Source organism: Humulus lupulus, chromosome 7 (assembly GCF_963169125.1).
Source record: "Humulus lupulus chromosome 7, drHumLupu1.1, whole genome shotgun sequence".
In the NCBI taxonomy this organism is placed as follows: Eukaryota; Viridiplantae; Streptophyta; class Magnoliopsida; order Rosales; family Cannabaceae; genus Humulus; species Humulus lupulus.
Genome location: NC_084799.1, coordinates 7,027,344 through 7,050,622, shown reverse-complemented (window position 1 = coordinate 7,050,622; position 23,279 = coordinate 7,027,344). Strand labels below are relative to the sequence as shown.

Genomic DNA, 23,279 nt, shown 5'->3' with positions numbered 1-23,279 from the left:
TTCAGAGGACCATTGAGATTGTTAGAGTTTAGAGCTTGGATGCTCACTTCACAGAGTAAATGGAAAAGTGTTACTGAATTGAAAAGTAGGAACATGGAGTTCCAAGTAGAAGATTGTATCTTCCTTCAGGTATCACCATGAAAGGGGTGAGGGGTTAAGGGCACGTTGAGCCCTAGATTATCATAACAGTTTGAATCCTGGATAGGATCGGTTAGGTTGGCTTTGGATCGGCCTTATCTTGGGTACAGTTAGTGGTATACAGTGTGTTATGTATTTCCATGCAGACGACATGGGTTGAAAGGAACTCATGAGTTGAGTTATAAGAATCTGAAGATTAAGATTAGGTATTTCGGTAAGGGATAGCCAATTCAGATTGTAACAGAAAGAAATAAGGTTCTGAGAAACGAAGTGTACCTTGGATTAGGGTATGTTACATAAACAGTGAGGTCAAGGGAATGAACTGGGAACTGGAATCATTTGTGCGGAATTTATATTCCGGGCGGTTCAGATAAATTTCGAGGATGAAATTTTTGTAAGGAGGGGATAATTGTAATGCCCCAAATTTTCTAATAAGGTTTAGAACCTTGATTAGGAGGTCGGGAGGGCCATAGTTGATTTATTATGTTATTAAATGATTATATGCATGCTTATGTGAATTATATTATAATATGATGATAAATACATGCATATGGGTCCACATTCCATGGTAAGGGAATTTTGGTAATTTGGCCGTTGAGGGCATAATTGTGTATTTTGGTGCATGTTTGTGATTAATTGATAAGGCCACATCATAATGTGGATTTGTTCGAGCCATTCGACATGAGACGATCTTGAGTGCAAATTAGTGGTTTAGTCATAACATGATTAATTTCGGGACTCGGGGTGAGTCTCGGGGTGATTTTAATGATTAGAGCGTTGCCGGGAATTAAAGGGTAACAGGATATAAACTATTGGTGTTTGAGAATATTGAGAATAACGGGAATTGGGGGGTGTTAATTATGATTAACGAGATAGGTGAGAAAGGTCAATTTTTCCCTTGGGAGTCTTTAGAAAACCTTAAATGACCCAGGGGCATTAAGGTCATTTCACCTTATGATTTATATCAGCCATTAGATGGCTGTGGAAGAAACCAAAAATAGAGTCCCATTTCCTCTTCTCTCCAGATGGTTTTCTCCTCCATTTCTCCTTGAATTTTCAAGCTATTTTGGAGGAATCAAGCCAAGGAACCAAGTTGGGATAAGCTAGGGTTATGCTCCACCATTGAAGATGGTGTGTTGCTGAGATTGAGGTGAGTTTTTAGCCATTAGAACTCTTGCTTTTGCTCTGTTTTCTTAGTTGAGTTTCAGCTGGTTTTTTAGTAGGAAAATTGGGAATTGATGGGAGTTTTGGCTAGGGTTCCTGGGGTTGTGATCCCTAGGACATCTGAGGATGGTTTTTGGGTTAATTTGGCATCAAAAATGGGGTTTAGACGTATTGGAAACAGGTTGGAATTGAATGAGTCGAAGAAGGAGGTTTCAGGGGAGGATCTGTCTGTGGGTAGCGCTACAGTGCCCATCAGAGGGCGCTATAGCGCTACATAGGTTTTGTTTGGGCGGTTTGGGGTTCTGAGTATAGCACTGGGGCGCTATTGAGCAACACTGTAGCGCTACTCTATTTCTCCAGAATCCTGCTTTGAGTGTTTTTAAGGGTTTTTGGCTTGGGGTTTCAATCCTTAAGGCCCGGGATCGAATCTACTCACCGTGTGGGTACATTTCGAGGTCCCGAGAGTAGGGTTTAGATCAAGACCCTATCTTTGTTGATTGTCATTAATTGGAGATTGTATTTGGTTATGACTAGGTGACCGCTAAAGGATTAAGGATCGATCGTTCTCAAGGGTCGTTCAATTATGATTTCTCGCTTGAACCAGAGGTAAGAAAACTGCACCCCATATGTGACATGCATGGTTATTCATAAGGCATGTTAAAGGTGTACTTTGATTGCATGTTAAATGCATAGCATACTTGCTCATTTGTAAATGGCACTAGCTCATTAGTCAGGGATTGGCAATGGTGTCAGTATTAACTGTGAAGCTGTGACTCATTAGTCAAGTTCGGCAATAGTACTGAGCACTGGTCACATGGCATTGACTCATAAGTCAAGGATGGTTTTAGCATGTTTAATGCAAGCCTACAAAGATTAGATCTAATCGACATCTGCATTGAATGACTCAAATGAGCATTAATGTCGGACCGACCTCAAGTTCGATGAAAACTAAAAGCGCTTGTCTAATCTAAGGGCTAGTTATTTAGAGCCAGAGCCAGAAAGGCTAAGGTGACCTACACGTCACATGGCTAGGAGGGTATGGGACCTCCAGAGCGTGACTCATTAGTCACCTATACAGAGTGTGACTCATTAGTCACCTATAAAGAGCGTGACTCATTAGTCACCAATACAAGAGTGTGACTCATTAGTCACCTATACAGAGTGTGACTCATTAGTCACCTATACAGAGCGTGACTCATTAGTCACCTATACAGAGCGTGACTCATTAGCCTATAAAGAGTGTGACTCACTAGTCACCTATAAAGAGTGTGACTCATTAGTCACCTATACAGAGTGTGACTCATTAGTCGCTTATATAGAGTGTGGCTCATTAGTCACCTATATAGAGGATGAATCATTAGTCATCTATTCAAGAAGCAGGTCCCCAGAGATTGACTCATTAGTCATCTATCCTGATGTAGGACCCCATAATCATGTATTTTAACTTATTTGCATGCGTGATGAAGGCTATTATTGCTAGGCATGCATGATATGATTTTGTAACATGTTATTACTGTTCATGAGCATATTGAGTTTTCTTGCTGGGCTTCAGCTCACGAGTGCTATGTGGTGCAGGTAAAGGCAAAAGAAAGCTGGACCATCCTTGAGTTGGAGAGCTTAGGTGACGATGTGTACATATGCGGCTACTCGACCACCACACGGCCGAGGTTTGAAAGAGGAACTCGGGTTAAACCCTGTTTTGCCGCTTAGATCGGCTAGTTGTAAATATTTTTTTGTAATAGACCTTTAAATTATATTTTTGGGATCCCAATGTATATAGTAAATGTTCTAATGAAACGTTATATCTTAACCAGAATTCTTAATCCCTAAACCGCTAATCATACTTAGTTACACATTTATGGCCAAATGACTCGATTAGCGAGTTTAGCACTGTTTGCAATGTGCACCGTAACAGTCCCTGGAGTTTAGGGCGTTACAATATTGATTGTTAGTTATGATTACGAATATTAATTAATTTTAAATATTTAAAATCATCCTAGAAGCGACCAGAGTTTTTTAAGTTATTATGATGATTTGAGCAAAGTGAAATAGGTAGACAACTCTGTGCTTGATTTGGAGATTTTTTTGTTGTTTAGTTTGATGGTATATAATTTTTCTTTTTAATGGTGAGTCTGTTAATTTGTAAGTTTTTTATGCGATTATAGTAGTGACAAACTCATCAAATAAATATTTACTTATTTGATTTATTTATTTTATATTTGACTTGTTCACTAAGGAACTATCAACTGGTTTTTTCATTGTTATGTGAAACTGTTATTTATAGATTTATTCCTCTAATTTTATAATTTTCTTTTTAATAGAACCTTATGCTATTAAGGGTAATAAAATGAAGAAATCTGAGAGATATGACAAAGAAAAAGAAGAATATGGTTCATTTGAGATTGAATATGGAATTCCAACTCCACCTCAACACTCTCAACAATCAAAGCCCAAACCACAAGCTGGTGTTATATTTGTCCTTGAGAGAGCTTCTTTGGAAGTTGGCAAAGTTGGAAAGGTCTCTCTCTACTTTATATTTAATTCATCTTATCTATATATATATATATGACCAAAAATTATGTTAGGCATGTTTAATTATTTATATACCTATTTATTTGCTAAATTACTAGCTAACCACTAAAATTCGTTAGCCCAACAAATTTGACATCTACATAAAATAAGTTTTGACTAAATGTTATTTCTTAATCACGATCAATTTTTTGTTGTAACTTATGACATTTAGTTAAAAAAAATTATGTTGTGATTAAAAGGTGGTCACTAAATGATAGACTATATGTGGGTATATATAGGGTACCAATATAGTATTGATTATTTTTAATAAATACCTATATGTATTTTTTTAGTATTTTCGATACATAAATAAGTTGTAACTCTAAATTTTTTTACATAACGGAACCTTTTACACATTTTTAAGAAATTTGGAATAATTTAGAATGTCAAAATCAAGATTCAAACAATTTGTTGTGCGCGTACTTGTTTCAATATTTATACACGTATGAATCCTGATTTCGACATCTGAAATTTTCTGAAAATTTATGAGAATTCCCCTGCAACTACATTATATACAATCATAAAAAAAAAAAAAAGTTAATCCATGTACCAAAAATACTATAAATACTACCCAATAAATTTCCATATATATTTACCTACAAAGTTACCTTCCCACTATGTATTGTACTTAGTGTTCTTCTTTAATTTCATTGTGTGCATATTCCTTTTTCTTATTTATTCTCTTTAATATATTTTTGTTTTTTATCTTTTCACAACAGACTTATCAGCTTTTAAACTTTAACAATCACTCAAACTTTTTAAGGAACAATGGCAAAAACGAAAGTGATTACCGACCCGATATTGTCCATCAGGTTTCTCTTCTTCTTTCAATTTTTTAATTAATCAAAAGTGTGAATTTGACTTGATTATACTAATTAATTAAGATTATTATAATTGTCAAAATGTGCAGGCCCTTTTGGCCATCTTAGATAGTCCACTTAACAAAGCTGGAAGGTTAAAAGGATTGTACGTAAAAACTGAGAAAGGGATTTTAATTGAAGTGAAACCTCGAACTCATTTTCCAAGAACATCCAAACGTTTTTATGGTCTCATGTGTAAGTACTCACTCAATAGTTATCACAAAACATAGCTTATTTTAGTTTGTTTGTTTGTTCACTATTATTTTCAATTACTTTGCAGCGCAATTGTTACAAAGGCTAAGTATAAAGAATGAAAAAACTCATGCAAAACTTTTGCGTGTAATCAAAAATCCTGTAACTCAGTATTTACCTATCAATTCTCAAGCTAATCCTATGTATTCTATGCAATCATCTCACTTTTCCAACATTAATTAAAATAATACCATAACTAAAAGTATTATTTTAAATTACCACAATTTATGAACATTTCATAATAAAATAATTAATTATCTACACTGAGTTCTACAAAAGCATTCCTCCAAATCTCGTACATGTGATGCCCCACGTCACTATGGCTGCTTTCTGGAATGACGACTGGCCCTACAAACCAAGACAAGTCTTTCCAGCGTGCTTTGTCCTCACACGCACACTTCCTGAGAAAACTTCCCAGGAGGTCACCCACCCCTAGATTACTCCAGGCCAAGCACGCTTAACCATGGAGTTCTCAAGTGATGGGCTACCGAAAAGAAGATGCACCTTCCTGATATAGGTAGTACCCATCAATCCATTTAAGCCCTCTTCAACTGTGTAGTCCCATACCTACACAGTCTTAGAATCATTACACTTGACCTTCCCCAGGCGGTGTGGGATTGCACAACTTACCCGGTCTTTCCCCTTACGGATCACGGGATTTTGACTGTCACAATCACCCCCCCTTACGGGCCCGACGTCCCCGTCGGCCACATTTCCGGCTGGGTCAAGGCTCTGATACCAAAATTGTAACGCCCCAACTCCAGGGACCGCTACAGTGCACATTGCAAACAGTGCTAAACTTGCTAATCGAGTCGTTTGGCCATAAACATGTCACTAAGCATGATTAGCGGTTTAGGGGTTAAAAAAAACTTTGGTTAAGATATAACGTTTCACTAGAACGTTTACTGTATACATTGGGATCCCAAAAATATAATTTCAGAGTCTATTACAAAAGAATATTTACAACAGGCCGTTCTAAGCGGCAAAACAGGGTTTAACCCTAGTTCCTCTTTCAAACCTCGCCCAAGTATTGGTCGAGCAGCTAAATATGTACACATCATCACCTAAGCTCTCCAACTCAAGGATGGCCCAGCTTCCTTTTGCCCTTACCTGCACCACAAAGCACCCGTGAGTCGAAGCCCAGCAAGAAAACTCATATGCTCATAAACAGTCATATCATGATATCAAATCATATCTGGCATGCTTAGCAATCATAGCTCTATTCAGCATGCAAATGAATTCAAACAAATGCTGGGGTATCCAGGATAAGAAACCCTGGCCTTCTGATTGGAGGACTATCAAGTCAATCCTAATCAGATGAGTGTCGCAACACTTGAGGTTCTGATAAACCATGCTGAGTGACCGACAAGCGAGTCACTAATTCAATTGGAAGGGTGGCTGTTGGGTAAGCCTCTAGCCTTCAATAGGTTCTGGTAAACCATGCTGATTGACCAACAAGCAAGTCACTGGGGCCTCAGTGCCCAAAGCCGTGCATATGATGATCAGATGAGTGAATATCACTTGAGGTTCTGGTAAACCATACTGAGTGACTAACAACCAAGTCACTAGGGGCCCAGTGCCCATAGCCGTGTAACGACACCGTTACCTAGGCTTTCCTGCAATGGTTCTAAGTGTCTAGCCTTTGGCTAGATAAACGCTTGTTTATATTCATCGAACTTGAGGTCGGTCCTGCATTAATGCTCTTTGAGTCATTCAATGCAGAAGGTCGATTAGTTCCAATCGACATAGCTTGCACTAAACACACTAGGGTTGTCATGACTAGTGAGTTAGCACAATGTGACCAGTGCCCAGTACCACTGCCAAACCTGACTAGTGAGTCACAGCTTCACAGTTGATACTAACACCTTTGCCAATTCTGACTAATGAGTCAGCCCTATGTGACCAGTGCCCAGTACCACTGCCGAACCTGACTAATGAGTCACAGCTTCACAGTTGATACTAGCACCTTTGCCAAATCTGACTAATTAGTCAGTACCATCCACAAGTAAGCAATGCTATCAATGTGTATCATATGCCAATTATCCAAGAATAGGGCATTCAGCATGCTTTCTAAACAGTTGCTAGCATAATTATGATCATGCACAAACACAGAGACTCAAGCTCTGACCAATCTCATATTCATCATTCATGGCATGCCCTAATCACATGTTTCCCGTGCATCACATTTAACCAACCAGCATGCCTCAATAATAATCATATGCAAATGGGCAAGATTGCCAAGCATTCATTATGCTATCAATGTTTACATTTAAACATCCAACATGCACCAAACATAACCATGCATGTCACATATGGGGTGCAGTTTTCTTACCTTTGGTCCAAGCACAGGTTACCAACAAATGAGCCACAAGCACGATCCTGATTCCAAGCCTCTAGTGAAAACCTAGACACAACCACAAATGGTGATCCAATGAGTTCAAGTTCTAAAACCAACCCTTGAACTAAAACTTAGCCTCCAAGACATCAATCCTCACTAATCCGGGTAGTAGGAATGATCCTGAGGCCTAAAACCATTTTCCCGGGGTCAAAACACCCAAACGGGCTCAAAAGCCTGCTTGAGCCGCGACCCTGGCACCTTGAGCCGCAGCCCCCAGCACCACCAGAGGAAAGCGCCGCGACGCCCAACACCAAGGGCCGCGGCGCCCAGCAAGACAGAAAAGGCACCTGCTTCATCGAGCAAGGGCCGCGGCGCCCAAGAACAGGGCCGCAGCCCAACTTCGGGGCAGCCATTTTTCTTCGTTCCCAACCTTTTAAAACCTCCCAAAAACATGTCTAAACATTCCCAAATCATTAAATCAAAGTTCCCAAACTCCCCAATGGTCCAAAACCACCAAAACCCAAGGTTCAAACAAACTAAAAACTCAACGATTCACAAAGTCCAATTCAAGCTTAAAAACTTTTAAAAACTTAAAACTTAAACTTGAATTACCTCTGATTGAGTTGTTTCCAACTAAATCCTCCGGCTAATAAGCTTCTAATCTTCCTTAGGATTGCTATGCCTCGATCCTCGCTTGATTCCGAGTCCTAGAACTCAAGTTATCTTCGAAAATACAATCGGGAGACGAAAAGGGAACTTTAGGGAGAGAGAACGTACAGAACGTTCTTTTTTATTTCTTAAAATGTTACTTCAAGCTTAAGTAGCTTCCAATAAAACCTAATGCTCGGGGTCCCGAAAACACCCCCGGAGATATTATAGTCAAAACTTCCAGAATTTCCCCCTGATCTTACTAACTCCCAATTTATCACCAAATATTAATTCCCATTACCCAATAACCCGGTAATGCTCTAAATACCCCTTGACTTACTCCAAGTCAAGCTTAAATCCCATTGTGACTTTCCCACTAGCTTACCTCCTAGGATCGTCTTGTGCTGGGTAACCCTGGCATAACCAGATAATAACAAAGCACCACACCCATTTCACATATATGTCAAAAATGCCCGAAATGGCCAAAATATGAAAATCACCCAATTAATCACAAATGGGTTCACATGCATATTTAATACACCTAAACATGCATATTATCATTAAATAGCATAATAAAGTAATTATGGCCCTCCTGGCCTCCTAATCACCTAAACCTTATTAGGGAATTCGGGGCATTACAACTATCCCCTCCTTACAGAAATTTCTTCCTCGAAATTTATCTGAATCGTCGGAATATCAATTCCGCACAACTGATTCCAGTTTTTCCCAGGTCATTCTCTCGACCTCACTGTTTCTGCAACACACCTTAAATCAAGGTACACTTTGTTCCTCAAAACCTTATTATTCTGCTACAATCCGAACTGAATATTCCTTAAAGAATAACTTAACCTTAGTTCCCAGATTCTCATAACTCAACTCATAAGTTCTTTCAACCCATGTCCACTGCATGGAAATACATAAAACAATGTACAACCATCAGAACCAAAACTATGGTCCAACAAAAGATAATCCGACCAGTCCTTTCCAGGAATCAAACTATCATACCAATCTAGGCTCAACTTGCCTTTACTCATCACCCCTTACCATGGTGATTCTTTTAGGAAGACACAACTTCCTACCTGGAACTCCACGTTCCTGCTTTTCAATTCAGTAACACTTTTCCATTAAATATGAGAAGTGAGCATCCATGCTCCAACCTCTAATAATCTTAATGGTCCCCTGAACCATCTCATGATCCAGATATAATATCTCACCCATCTCACTCCAATGAAAGGGTGACGAACATGTTCCACCATACCTTATCTCATAAGGTACCTTTTCAACTCTAGACAATTCTCCCTCTGATTATCATCAGCCTGAGAACAATTAACTGTACTAAATTCCATCTATATATTCATCGCTTTCCCCTCACCCTTCCATAACCTAGAAGTAACAATAAAGTCTTCATCTAATAAGATAGACCTTTAATCCTCAAGAAGGCACATTATCTCTTTCACATCGTGTATTCTCACTGAACCTTTGGCTACCTCGAGCTAAAGAGGTAGAGACTCGTAACAGCAGCTCCGGGTAGGTGGGTTCCACGTGTCAGATAGGATTATCCCCTTTTTCAGCTCGCTAATAGCCCGTGGATGTTTAGGGCGTACATATAGTAACCGGTTACTAAGCATATGAGAATTTGTTAACTATAAAAAAACTAAACAACCTACTGAGAAAAAAAAACAACATTGAAACATGAAAATAAGAAACTAAAATATCTGATTGTTAGTCTCATCGATAATCACAGGTCCACAGGGCTTCAATCCTTCCCCAGAACTTCGAGGAGAACGTCGCAATTTTACTAACGGTCCAGCCTGATCAGTGGACATAGAAGGGCCAGCATCCCCTCCCTTTTGAACCATTTCTACACAAACACAAACACAAAAAAAAAATTGAAACAACATACACGATATAACTTCTAACTCAATGAACAATATATGTATAAACTCAGTGTAACTACATTAGTTCAAAAAACAACATACAGAAACACAAAGCTTTTGATTAACAGTTAAAGTTCACATTCTCTGTCAACTTGTATCAAACATGTAGCATGCAAACACTAAATATGCAGTACCCAACCTTCAAACATGAATCGACTTTGATCAAACATGAATTTTCAAATATGATAGAAAAATGCACTACAAAAAATGAGGAGTATGGAAACAACATACCTGAGGCTAAGAAAGTGAGAATGTCGTCAACCTAAGAGTGGTGTGAGTGTGGACTAGTATGCCAGCAGAAATACCACTGATCGCCTACCTTAAGATCACCGTTCGACTCCGATCACCGCACTTGAAGAGCTTTGTTCGCCTTCGTCCTTCGTTCACTGATGTTGCTGAGATCGGCAACCCAGAAAATTGCCACAACCGCCAAACAGAGGAAGAAATCGCACACAGAGACGGGAGAGGAGAGAGGACAGAGCAGAGAGAATGAGGTAAAAGTTAAATTTTCTGGTATAAAGTAATAAAAAATAAGCATAAAATAAAATATGGCATAATAAGGATAAAACAAATAAAAAAATGTAAATTTTTTTAATGAATAATAAATAAAATAAAAAAGCAATTTACATAACTACCATTCTACTTTAATAAACTCTTATTAGTAATAAAAATATGACATAATTAGGATTTGTTACAAAAATATGGGGAAAATATCCATAAAAGTGATTAAATTCATAAAAACCCATAAAATAACTTTTTTTTTTTAAATAAGCCATATTTTTGCGAAGTTTTGTTAAAAATACCCATTTAAAATGTAATTTCCACTATTATAATATTTGTTATAAAAACGTATAATAATTCTTGTAAGAAAACAAGCTTATAAACCAACCAAGAAAAGAAACTCAACATAACTGTTTCTAATGTAAATGAAAAGTAGAACCAATTAGGTCATGCTTCAAATTTAATAATGGACACATTTGGATCTAAAACTACTCATACGATACGAGTACATACGGCACGGATTATTTATCACTTAGTTACAAATTTATAACCACCACGGATTCAGAATTTTGTTTAAAAGTCAGTGTGTTTCTAATATACATTTTTCATATAAGTTTCTTAATTTGGATTTTCTAAATTATAAGATGTGGTGTAATTTCCTACACCAATTCAAGAACAGAATCCAATATATGCAACAAGACAATGAGAATCAAAATATTAAACAAGAAACAAATGAACAAAATGAAAAGAAAGAACTAATCTGATGGAGAAAATAGCCAAAGGCAATGGCTGATGATTCCTTTATTAAATCTCCAAAGAATGATACAAATAGAGTCACAAGAGCCTAGCTTTACACAATTACAAATCAGCTCACACTGAGAGGCATTGATCAAATACACAATGCTCTCTTTTACAACCCTCCAAAACTCTCTTTTATGACTTAGACAATTCAGTACGAAAATGAAGAAGCTAGGACTCTTATTTATAGACTCAGATAAAAGCAAAATAAAGCTAACTACAAACATTACAGGTAATTAACTAACTAAACAATGACATGTCAGCTGAGTTGGACAAGTGGTTGAATCATCACAACAAATCCACCTTGATTTGACTACTTGGACAGCAGCAGCAGACATAAAGAATTGAGCTTCAAAAGGTTTGAAGATCAACAACAATTATCAATGTTTAGGAGATTTAGACAGTGTTTAAACTTCTGGAAGGTCACACTCTTAGTCAGCATATCAGCAGCATTATCTTCAGTGTTGACCTTCTTAGCATGAACCTGCCCTTTGGCAACAATGTCTCTTATAAAATGGTACTTGATATCTATATGTTTTGATCTTTCATGTAGCATAGGATTTTTAATCAAATGCAAAGCACTTTGATTATCACAGTAGATAGATATCTTACTTGAGTCAAAACCAAGTTCATGAGTTATACCTTTGAGCCAAAGTGCTTCTTTAAAGGCTTCTGCTGCAACTATATATTCAGCTTCTGTAGTTGAGAGAGCAACTACCTTTTGCAAATTAGATTTCCAGCTGACAGCACCTCCACATACACAGAATACTAAACCAGAAAGTGACTTCCTGGTATCAAGATTTGCAGCATAATCACTATCTACAAATCCAATAACATCTCCTTCTTGTTCTGTTTTCTTCCCAAAAATTAATCCAAGCTGAGTTGTTCCTTGAATATACCTCAGAATCCATCTTAAAGCCTTCCAATGTTCTTCTCCAGGATTAACCATGTATCTACTGACTACATTGAGAGCATGAGCCAAATCCGGTCGAGTACAAACCATAGAATACATGAGGCTGCCCACAATGTTGGTGTATGGAACCTTTTCCATGTTTCTTCTTTCTTTCTCACTTTGTGGGCACTGATCCTGAGATAATTTGAAATGAGGGGCTAGAGGTGTTGAAACAGTTTTGGCTTTATCCATCTTGAACCTCTCTAATACCTTCTCTAAATATTTCTTTTGATGCAGCATAATGATTCCTGGTTCAGGTCTTTCAATCTCAATTCCAAGGATCTTCTTGGCTTTGCCAAGGTCCTTCATTTCAAACTCATTACTTAGCTGCAACTTCAGATTGTGAATGTCTCTTTTGCATTTGCCTACAATTAGGATATCATCAACATATAAAAGCAGATATATGTTGTTGTTTAAGTAGACACAAGGGTCAAAGTTACTTTTGACAAATCCAATATTAGTAATGAATTGGTCAAATCTGATGTTCCATTGTCTAGGGGCCTGTTTAAGACCATAAAGAGACTTCTTGAGAAGACAAACCTGATTTGGATTACCATTTTCAAAACCTTCAGGTTGATGCATAAAAATTTCTTCCTTCAATAAGCCATGTAAAAATGCAGTTTTTACATCCATTTGTTCCACCTCAAGCTTATCTCTAGCTGCCTTTGCCATTATGATTCGAATTGATGTTTGTTTCACAACTGGAGAGAATATTTCTGTGTAATCTATTCCCTCTTTTTGTGTAAATCCCTTGGCCACAAGTCTGGCTTTAAACCTTTCTTTCTCAATTCCAGGAATTCCCTCTTTCAGCTTGAATATCCACTTGCATCCAACCAGTTTTTTCTTCTCTGGTTTTTCAACTAATACCCAAGTGTTATTTTTCTGTAGGGAAGACATTTCTTCCTGCATTGCCTTCTTCCACTGTTTGCATTTGCTACTCCTCATAGCTTCTTCATATGTCAGGGGATCTGTGTCAATTTCTTCTTCTGCAACAGACAAGGCATATGCTATAAAATCAGCATATCCAAGTCTTTCTGGTGCCCTGATGTCTCTCCTTTCTCTGTCTCTGGCCAGTTGATAATTATCAAGATTGCTGGTCTCATCTGTGACTTCTACAGATGCAATTGCACCTGTTTGAGATCTATCCTCAGGTGTTGTAACAGTTTGATCCCTTTGAGCATTATTGGCATCTTCCACCTGAATTCGAGCAGTCTGATTTGTATTGACAGGTTGAGCTGTAATAGGTGTCTTCATTGGCATTTCTTCTTCTCTGAAAACAACATCCCTGCTCACTATGCATCTTTTAAATCCAGGTTCTAGGCACCATAGCTTGTAGCCTTTAACACCAGTAGGATACCCAATAAACATGCATTTGATTGCTCTTGGCTCTAACTTGTCTTGTTTAATATGAGCATAAGCTGTACATCCAAACACTTTCAAGTGTTCATAGGACTGTTTCCTCCCTGTCCAGATTTCTTGAGGAGTTTTAAAGTCTAAGGCTACTGAGGGACATCTATTAATTAGATAGCCTGCTGTAGTGACAGCTTCTCCCCAAAATTTCTTTTCCAAACCAGCTCCTTTAAGCATGCATCTTACTCTTTCAATGAGTGTCCTATTCATTCTCTCAGCTAATCCGTTTTGCTGAGGTGTTTTCCTTACTGTCTTGTGCCTAGCAATGCCCTCTTGTTGACAGTACTTGGTGAATTCATTGGAGCAATACTCAAGACCATTGTCTGTCCTGAGTTTTTTAACCTTTTTTCCAATTTGATTTTCTGTCAACTTCTTCCAATTAATGAAAGTTTCTAGAGCTTGATCCTTTGTTTTTAACAGTAATATCCACACCTTTCTTGAGTAATCATCTACAATACTCATAAAGTAATTTGCTCCACCTAGAGAGGATACTTTTGCAGGCCCCCATAGGTCTGAATGTAAGTAGGCTAGAGGTTCTGTTGTAGTATGTATTCCTTTGCCAAACTTCACCCTACAACTCTTTCCAATAACACATTCCTCACAGAAGTCTAGTTTCCCACTTAATTTTCCACTAAGCAGACCTTGTTTTGTCAGTTCTGTTATACCTCTCTCACTTACATGTCCAAGCCTTTTGTGCCAAAGTTGAGTCATGTCAACATCCTTTTGAACGACTGAAGCAGTACCTGTTATTGATTTCCCAGCTAGAAAGTAGAGTCCACCTTTAAATTCTCCTTTCATAACCAGTAATGAACCCTTCATAACCTTCATAGTGTTACTTTCAATCTTTATTACACAGCCATTCTGAGCTAAAGTCCCAACAGATAGCAAGTTCCTTCTCAGATTAGGAACATATCTAACATTTTGTATTGTTCTGATCACACCATCATGCATCTTTATTGTGACAGAACCAATTCCTCTCACTTGACATGCCTTGTTGTTTCCAAGTAGCACAGAACCACCTAAAAATTCTTTGAAGTCTCAAAACAACATTTTGTTAGGACACATATGGAAAGAGCAGCCAGAGTCAAGAATCCATTCATTACCTGAATTTTCACTCGATACAACCAAGACATCTGCAGAGTCATATCCATCAGAAACTACACTAGTTTCTCCTCTTTCTTGACTTTTATCTCTGTTTTGCTTGTTCTTCAAGAAGTAGCACTCAGTCTTGTAATGCCCTTCCTTTTTACAGTAATTGCAAAACTTTCCTGATCTGAATTTTGCCTTTGGTTTCTGGCTGTTGTGCCTCTTATAGCCATTGTTACCTTTTACATGCCTTTGATCTCTGTGTTCAGTCCTGCCTCGAGCAATTAACAGCCCTTCACCTCCTGCTTCAGATCTTTCTTCTGATCTTTTCTGAATTTCTTTTGAGTTTAAGGCAGCTTTCACTTCTGCCATTGTGAGAGTATCCTTTCCATACAATATTGTATCAACAAAGTGTTCATAAGATCTTGGCAATGAACTGAGTAAGATTATACCTTGATCTTCTTCCTCAAGCTTGACACCAATATTGTTCAATTCCAAAATGATCTTGTTGAAATCATCAAGATGCTTTCTGAGTTCTTTTGCATCATCCATCCGAAGTGTATACAACTTTTTCTTCAAATACAATTTATTTGCCAAGGATTTCTTCAAGTAAATTGCAGCCAACTTTTCCCATAGACCAATGGTTGTATCTTCATTTGACACTTCTCTAAGAACCTCATCTCCAAGGCTGAGCAAGATTGCACTATGAGCTTTTACTTCTGTCTCACTGAATTTCTCTCTGTCATCCTCAGCTTTCATTTCATTATTGGGATCAATGGCCTTCGCAAGTCCCTGATGCACCAAGAGTGCTTTCATTTTGATTCTCCAAAGACCAAAGTCATTATGCCCTGTGAATTTGTCAACTTCAAATTTCACACCAGCCATTCTTGAAGCTTTCTTGAATTCTTGAAGCAAGTTCTTGATTTCTTGGAGCTTGAAACCTGGCTCTTGATACCACTTGTGGTGTAATTTCCTACACCAATTCAAGAACAGAATCCAATATATGCAACAAGACAATGAGAATCAAAATATTAAACAAGAAACAAATGAACAAAATGAAAAGAAAGAACTAATCTGATGGAGAAAATAGCCAAAGGCAATGGCTGATGATTCCTTTATTAAATCTCCAAAGAATGATACAAATAGAGTCACAAGAGCCTAGCTTTACACAATTACAAATCAGCTCACACTAAGAGGCATTGATCAAATACACAATGCTCTCTTTTACAACCCTCCAAAACTCTCTTTTATGACTTAGAAAATTCAGTACGAAAATGAAGAAGCTAGGACTCTTATTTATAGACTCAGATAAAAGCAAAATAAAGCTAACTACAAACATTACAGGTAATTAACTAACTAAACAATGACATGTCAGCTGAGTTGGACAAGTGGTTGAATCATCACAACATAAGAAAATTAAAGCTATTCTGTTAAAGAGAAATCTAATATGTGTGAAAGACAAAAAATAGGAAGAATAAACTTGATATATATTTTTATTTGTATTCACCTCAATATAATTCAAGAAATAAAATTTAAATGATTTAACTGATTTGGTCATTATCTATATATATGACCAAATAATATGTTAGGTACCTATTAATTTTTCTAAATTATGACTAACCACTAAAATTCTTTAGCCCTACAAATTTTATCTCTACGTAAAATAAGTTTTGACTAAATATTATTTCTTAATTACAAGAAATTTTTTGCTCTAACTTATGACATTTAGTTTAAAAAAATTATGTTATGACTAAAAGGTGGTCACTAAATGATAGGCTACATGTGTGTATATATAAGGTACCACTATAGTAAACTCATTTGCAATATCACCTTTGGATATTGCACTTCTTGATGGCACATGCATTTTGTAATTGATCAAAATAAACAAAAGAAAACAATAATTATGTTGTCATTTATCTTCATAATTATATTCTTATCATATTGTTCTTAATTTGAAGAACTATTCTTTTTTCCACCTAATATTTATTAGGGTTTTGAAGATAATACAGAGCTTTTTCTTTGCAAAGTAAAAAAAAAAGTTAACGTAATTTGTAGTGTTTTTAGTTTGATGATATATATATATATATTTATGGTGCTTTCTCTTCATTAGATTCGAATAATGAGATCAGGAGATTAATTTATTTTCTAATTAGGTAAATATCGTAATTTAAATCGATTGATAATAATATTTAGGTAGTTACCAATTTTATTTATTTAGTTTATAATTGGATTGTTAACTAAGAAACTATTAAAAGAGGTCAAACAAAAACATAAAGGTTTTGCATCAACAGAGAAAACTATAGATTTTGCATTGTTATATGTAATGTCTTAAGTTTTTATAAAAAAAAAATCAAAAATTAACTGAGAAGAATTACAATGGTACGACCTTATGCTATCAAGGATATAATAAGATGAAGACATCTTAAGACATAGAAAAAGAAGAAGAAGAATATGGTTCATTTGAGAATGAATATGGAATTCCAATTTCACCTCAACAATCAAGGCTTAAACACAATCAAGGCTTAAACACAATTTGGTGTTATATTTATCCTTGAGAGAACATTCTTTGGAAGTTGGCAAAAAAGTTGGAAATGTTTCACTCACTTTTATCCTAAATATTATAGTAAACTTATTTAGATTTTAGTACATATATATACACAACTAGCATAGATTATTTACTATATATCAAATTTATCTTATTTTTATATGAACAATATGTTGTGTACGTTTATTTTGGTAGAAGAGAAGAATGGTGGAGGTGGGAAAGTGAGGAAAGTGTTGAAGAAATATATCAATATTGTCTGATATATTTTTTATAGCTAGTATTAGGTAAAATGAAAACTAACATTCCTTAAAAATATGAAAAGAAAAAGATATTTTATAATTATATTTGGTCAATTTTTTTTTTTGAATGGATATTTGGTCAATTTAATTCAATTTCTTATTATTATTAAATCGTTTCCATTATTGCATTATTGACTCTATAAATATCTAAAAAAATTATGATCTCATAACCTAAAATGAACTCTAATTAACATTTGTTTTCGAAAATCCACCACATTCTCCCTCAGCGGCACCTTGCGCAGGCCACAATCTCTCTCGGGGGTCTCACAACAACTGTGGATCGGCCTCTCTTGGTAATAAATTGCCCAAATGATTTTTCTTTCCAATAAATTAATATTTATCTTATATACAGAGAAAAAATCTACAACATAAAATAAAACAACTTTTGGGATTCTTGGTATATCATGATAGTGCTGGCCAATATTGATTCTTAGTTACGATTACGAATATTAATTAATTTTAAATATTTAAAATCATTTTAGGAGCGACTATAGGGTTTTTTTTTTAAGTTATTATGATGATTTGAGCAAAGTGAAATAGGTAATCAATTCTTTGCTTGATTTGGCTTTTTATTTGTGAGATTGTTTTTTTGTTTAGTTTGATGATATATAATTTATCTTTTTAATGGTGGATCTGTTAATTCGTTCCTTTTTTATGAGATTACAGTGACAATCTTATCAAATAAATAATTACTTATTTGATTTATTTATTTTATATTTGACTTGTTCACTAAGAAACTATCAACTTATTTTTTCATTATCATGTGAAACTGTTATTTATAGATTTATTCTTTTAATTTTATTATTTCAATTCATTTTAACAGAAGAATTAAAATGGTACGACTTTATGCTATTAAGGGTAATAAAATAAAGAAATCGAAGAAGATGATTCATTTGAGATTGAATATAGAATTCCAATTCCATAAAAGATTATGTCCATAACTTTGAAAGTGACAGAGACATCGTTTTTGTGGTACGTAGAAAATATATTATAACATTTCTAGTGTAAATTTTTTAATAAATGTTATTTGACTCATATTATGTATGCATTTGGATCAAGTTAGTGCAACAGGAAAGATTAAACCAAATTATGTCGATGATTTTATAACAGGTAAAAGCCTTTCTACTTTTATTTGTATTGATTTTTTTTATTTTTGAACATTGCTCCTTTTAACTTGTTATTTGTTGTAATTTTTATTTTTTTTAGTTTCTAACTATCCTATGAGCAATGCACATTGTACCACAATGATTTGCTAGTCGCTAGAAGAAAAGTGGAACATAATTATTTGATGTGAAATTCGTCTCTACTATTAGAATTAGCTATTAAAACACTAAACTATATATGATTGTGAGAGAATTTCATTTCTATTCCCTCGTTTTTTTTTTTTTTATTTCCAAGTTCAGATTTATGGAATTTACATAAAACATTTTTTTAACAATAATTTAAATAAAACATTATCTACTTTTGTGAAACCCAATTTTTTTCCCATCACTATAATGCAATTAAAACTAGAATCCTTGGCAAGAAAAGTATAACTACTACATATAAAAAACGCTAGACTTTTTTGACATCAAAATAATAGCTTTAACGACTCTTGTCAACGCAATTTGGAGCATTATTGTGACAGGGAATAATTCATTTCAACAAAACAACCTTACAAAAGAATTGGCCAATTTGCACAAAACAATAATAATAATAAAAAAAATGCAGGGCATTTGTATCCTTAAGTAATTTACTAAACGGCATAGTATAAACAAAAGTGTTTATTCTAAATAAAAACTAAAATGAATATTTGTGTTTACTATGTTTGCATAAAAATAAACTTAAATGTATATTGCTGAAATTATGACAATGGTGTTTGTCCCATACCAAGATAAACTAATTAGTTGACTTCAATTTCAGGAATAATCATATCATAAAAAAAAATTAAAAAAACAACAACTAAGTTTACTTATAGCTCAGCAAAGCACAATAAATAAAAATATTAAACTTTTTTATAACATCTTAAATAAAAAAAAATAAACAAAAACTTTTATGGAACAATATATGGACCATGAAAATTGATAGAAACAACAAAAAAATAATGCAGTATTTAACAGTACATAGCAAATGCGACAACAAACCAACAAAAACAGCTTGTTTTCGTTTCGTATAAGAAAAATGTCACTCAAAATTTTCCATCTAACTAAAAGCATTGCTGTATCCTAAATATAAAATGTGGATTTGAACCACTTTTCTGTGCACCATAAATAGATTAGTGAAAGCAAAATATATGCGGAATAATAAGACATACAATTCACGTGGTTCGCCAAATTATGACTACATTCACGACGAGCTGCTGCATATCTTTCACTCACTATAAATAGAAATATTGCAAAAATGTTTACAAATACTCATGGGTACAATCCCGACCACAATTATACCCAAGAATTTTGTTCTCACCAATGACAGATTAAGATTATACAGTAAATTGGAAAGTACCTTAATGAAATCATCCAACATCAGATGAGATTGCCTTGTGTAACCTACCTGTCTCTTGCAAAACTGGGATCAAGACTTTCTGCAAGTTTGAACAACATAGTTTAAGTGAACTAAACCTTATCCTCGTATGTTTGTTTCTAAGTTTTTCACGATTAATGTTTGCAATGGGGTGTGTGTGTTGTGTTGGGGTTCGAACCCCAAGTGTAACAACTAAAAAAAGTGTCAGGGCTAGTAAATGATTAGTGACATAGCTATTAAAGAACAGAGCTAGTAAATGGTTAGCATAATTTACACCGACTTCCTCTTAGTGCTCAGCATAAGAACATAGCCATATTAGATGCAAAATATACAAGGAAATACGGAATGCGTCAAAGTTTAATAAACTACAGAAATGGCAAAAAGTTGGTAAATTTTGTCTAAGGTCTATCTACTCATTTAAACCACTTCAGAATTCAAAACCAGATACGAATGCCTCCTATTAAAAAGACAGTAAGGCCTATCTTTGCAAGGCTAGCTGAGGTTGTTACAGAGAAGAGACCATGATAACGCTGATGTCGTTCAAGAAAATGACAATTTTTTATTTATTTATTTATAAATATACGGTTATGCTCATGCATTTTAGTCAAGGCACAAAGGTCACTAGGGGTACTTGAAATTCAATACTCAATATTAAATTTAACATAGACCTATATATATATATATATATTGAAAGTTTAAGCTCATTTTGACTAGACAGAGTAATCACAAAACAAAGCTTGGTATCATTTGCTCTAACCCCAACAATATGTTTCTGGAAATAATCATAGCAGCTTTATATATGGACAACCTACTGCTTACCAATTTGTTCAAAAAAATTAAGAAAACCGATGTCAAAAGTCCAGTCAATTATGAGACATAATGAGAATTCAATATTAAAAGAAAAAGGCATACAACAAATAGACAAATAATCAAAATTCAATAATCAGCAATAACAAGAAAGCTACATACGTAATTTGTGAACTTTATGTGACTTCAAAATATTGAACAAGTCTTACAGTCTTTCTTGACTAAGTAAAGACAAAAGAAAAGTGAACAGAAACGACAATGATAGAAGTCTCAGTTTAAGACAGGACACTAATCATCCAAAGCCAAATATGCAACAGGTCCTAGATCCTAACTTACATGAATACCCAATTATATAATGGAATTGAAAACAACAATAGTTAAATTGGAAAAAAATGGTCATGAAGCAGCAAGGAAACGGCGACTTTGGTAAGAAATTAACTGTCAAAAAGACTAAAGGAAATATATTCAATAACAACACAATACAAATTGAAGAGTCATACCTGAAACTTATATAAGGAGGTAGTAATTTTCTATATAGTTCTCATATGCACTTCTCTTCAAATAGATGAGCATAGCCTTCTTCCAAGGCTATCCATTAACAAGAAGGCACACACAATTATGGAGACAATTAGAACAAATCTCGAAAAGTACCAGCTACAATATTTCATCTTAACATTATGATAAAAAATCATAAAGCATAAGCTATTGCAGCAGTTCGCTTGTGCTATGCCTTTACAAAACCATCACTGAGTCATTATATGGACATAGATAGATAGACCATCAGGAAACTTTACTTCAATTATAGCAAGATCTTGTTTGCAAAATGAAGAATCATAATACCAAAACACTTGTCTAACTAAACAGGACATTTCAATACCTACCGATTTATAAAAAGGAGCTATATATATATGTATATATAACTTCGTTCTTCATATATTATGTTATGTAGCATTTATATAACTTCATATATCTATAGCATGAAGACAAAAGCATCTTGAATAAAATCTAAAAAAAAAACAGTTTATTCAATCGATATCAAATCATCAATCAATCGATGATTTTCCCTAATTTCCCCCATGATCAATCGATAAATCAACATCAAAATCACACAAAAGCCATAAGGACAATAAGTTATGAACAAGTCGGAGCAACTCACCTGAGCACCACGCAGCACGTCGATGAAGCAGAGTCGCTGGAGCCAGTCACCTGAGCACATTCACAGTGCAAGCCGCCATTGCAGACATTTGAGCTCGTCTGAGAAAATGGAATAAATCTAAGGGACCAGAGAGTCCAGGAATTTAATTTAGAGAAATAGGCAATTAGTGATTGGGCCTACTGTTATTCTATCTATCAAAAGACTGGGCTTTCTTTTAATTTAAAGCCCGTTTTTCAAAAATAACATAACTTTATAAACTTATTATAATATTTGTTATAAAAACGTATAATAATTCTGGTAAGAAAACAAGCTTATAAACCAACCAAGAAAAGAAACTCAACATAACTGTAGTACCTTCATGTTGTATTGATTATTTATCACTTAGTTACAAATTTATAACCACCACGGATTCAGAATTTTGTTTAAAAGTCAGTGTGTTTCTAATATACATTTTTCATATAAGTTTCTTAATTTGGATTTTCTAAATTATAAGAAAATTAAAGCTATTCTCTTAAAGAGAAATCTAATATGTGTGAAAGAGAAAAAGTAGGAAGAATAAACATGATATATTTTTTTATTTGTATTCACCTCAATATAATTCAAGAAATAAATTTTAAATGATTTAACTGATTAGGTTCAAATGAAGGAATTTTTTGCTTTTTCTTTTACAAAATACATAGTGAAAAAGGAAAAATTAAATAATATGGATGATTAAAGCTGAACGAATATTTTGAGAATTAAGCAACTCGTTATGGTCCTTTGGTTTGGATTATCCAGATTTACCATTGGAAGAAAAATAAAGGGGCAGAAAAACATGTCAGGATGTGCACTAATGATTGTTCAATTAGCCTCTTATTATACAAAAGTAATAGACTAACTTGTCTTTGCTAAAGAAACAAATATGTATGTAAGAAGAGAGGCCCAAAACAAAGAGCCCAAAACATAGATCAGGTCCAAAACTCCCTCAGGATAGACCAGCCCAAAAAAAACACAGGGAAAACACTAACAATTTTAAAAATTTTGAAGGAGAAGACGATCGTAGCAGAACAGACTCTTGTATTTCTATTAGTAGTGAATTCCAATTTCACATCAACAATCAAGGCTTAAACCACAACTTGGTGTTATATTTAACCTTAAAGAGAACTTCTTTGGAAGTTGGCAAAGTTGGAAAGGTTCTCCTCACTTTTATTCTAAATTATTGTAAACTTATTTAGATTTTAGTACATGTATATACACAAGCATAGATTATTTATTATATATCAAATTTATCTTATGCATATGAACAATACATATGTTTATTTTGGTAGAAAAGAAGAAT

General features: G+C 34.8%; 1 protein-coding gene and 1 long non-coding RNA gene across 2 annotated transcripts; one reads left to right on the top strand and one right to left on the bottom strand.

Annotated features, from left to right (window-relative positions):
- The first annotated feature begins 1,457 nt into the window (after positions 1 to 1,457).
- On the top strand, positions 1,458 to 10,401 carry LOC133791300 (uncharacterized). The gene is made up of 6 exons (XM_062229227.1): positions 1,458 to 1,532; positions 3,587 to 3,820; positions 4,593 to 4,685; positions 4,784 to 4,928; positions 5,014 to 5,128; positions 10,197 to 10,401. The coding sequence occupies exons 1-6, from the start codon at positions 1,458 to 1,460 to the stop codon at positions 10,399 to 10,401; spliced, it is 867 nt and encodes a 288-aa protein (XP_062085211.1).
- Positions 10,402 to 19,977: 9,576 nt separating this feature from the next.
- LOC133789397 (uncharacterized) lies at positions 19,978 to 22,086 on the bottom strand. The gene is made up of 2 exons (XR_009873550.1): positions 21,962 to 22,086; positions 19,978 to 20,059 (listed from the first exon to the last, which is right to left on the bottom strand). It is a non-coding gene; the product is annotated as an uncharacterized LOC133789397 (long non-coding RNA).
- Between the last annotated feature and the right edge of the window lie 1,193 nt (positions 22,087 to 23,279).

Bases quoted from the DNA above. Each gene is read 5' to 3' on its own strand.
- LOC133791300 (XM_062229227.1), top strand. From the start codon at position 1,458: ATGGGGTTTAGACGTATTGGAAACAGGTTGGAATTGAATGAGTCGAAG. The intron at 4,686-4,783 runs GTTTCTCTTCTT...CAAAATGTGCAG, and splicing joins GACCCGATATTGTCCATCAG to GCCCTTTTGGCCATCTTAGA. The intron at 4,929-5,013 runs GTAAGTACTCAC...ATTACTTTGCAG, and splicing joins ACGTTTTTATGGTCTCATGT to CGCAATTGTTACAAAGGCTA.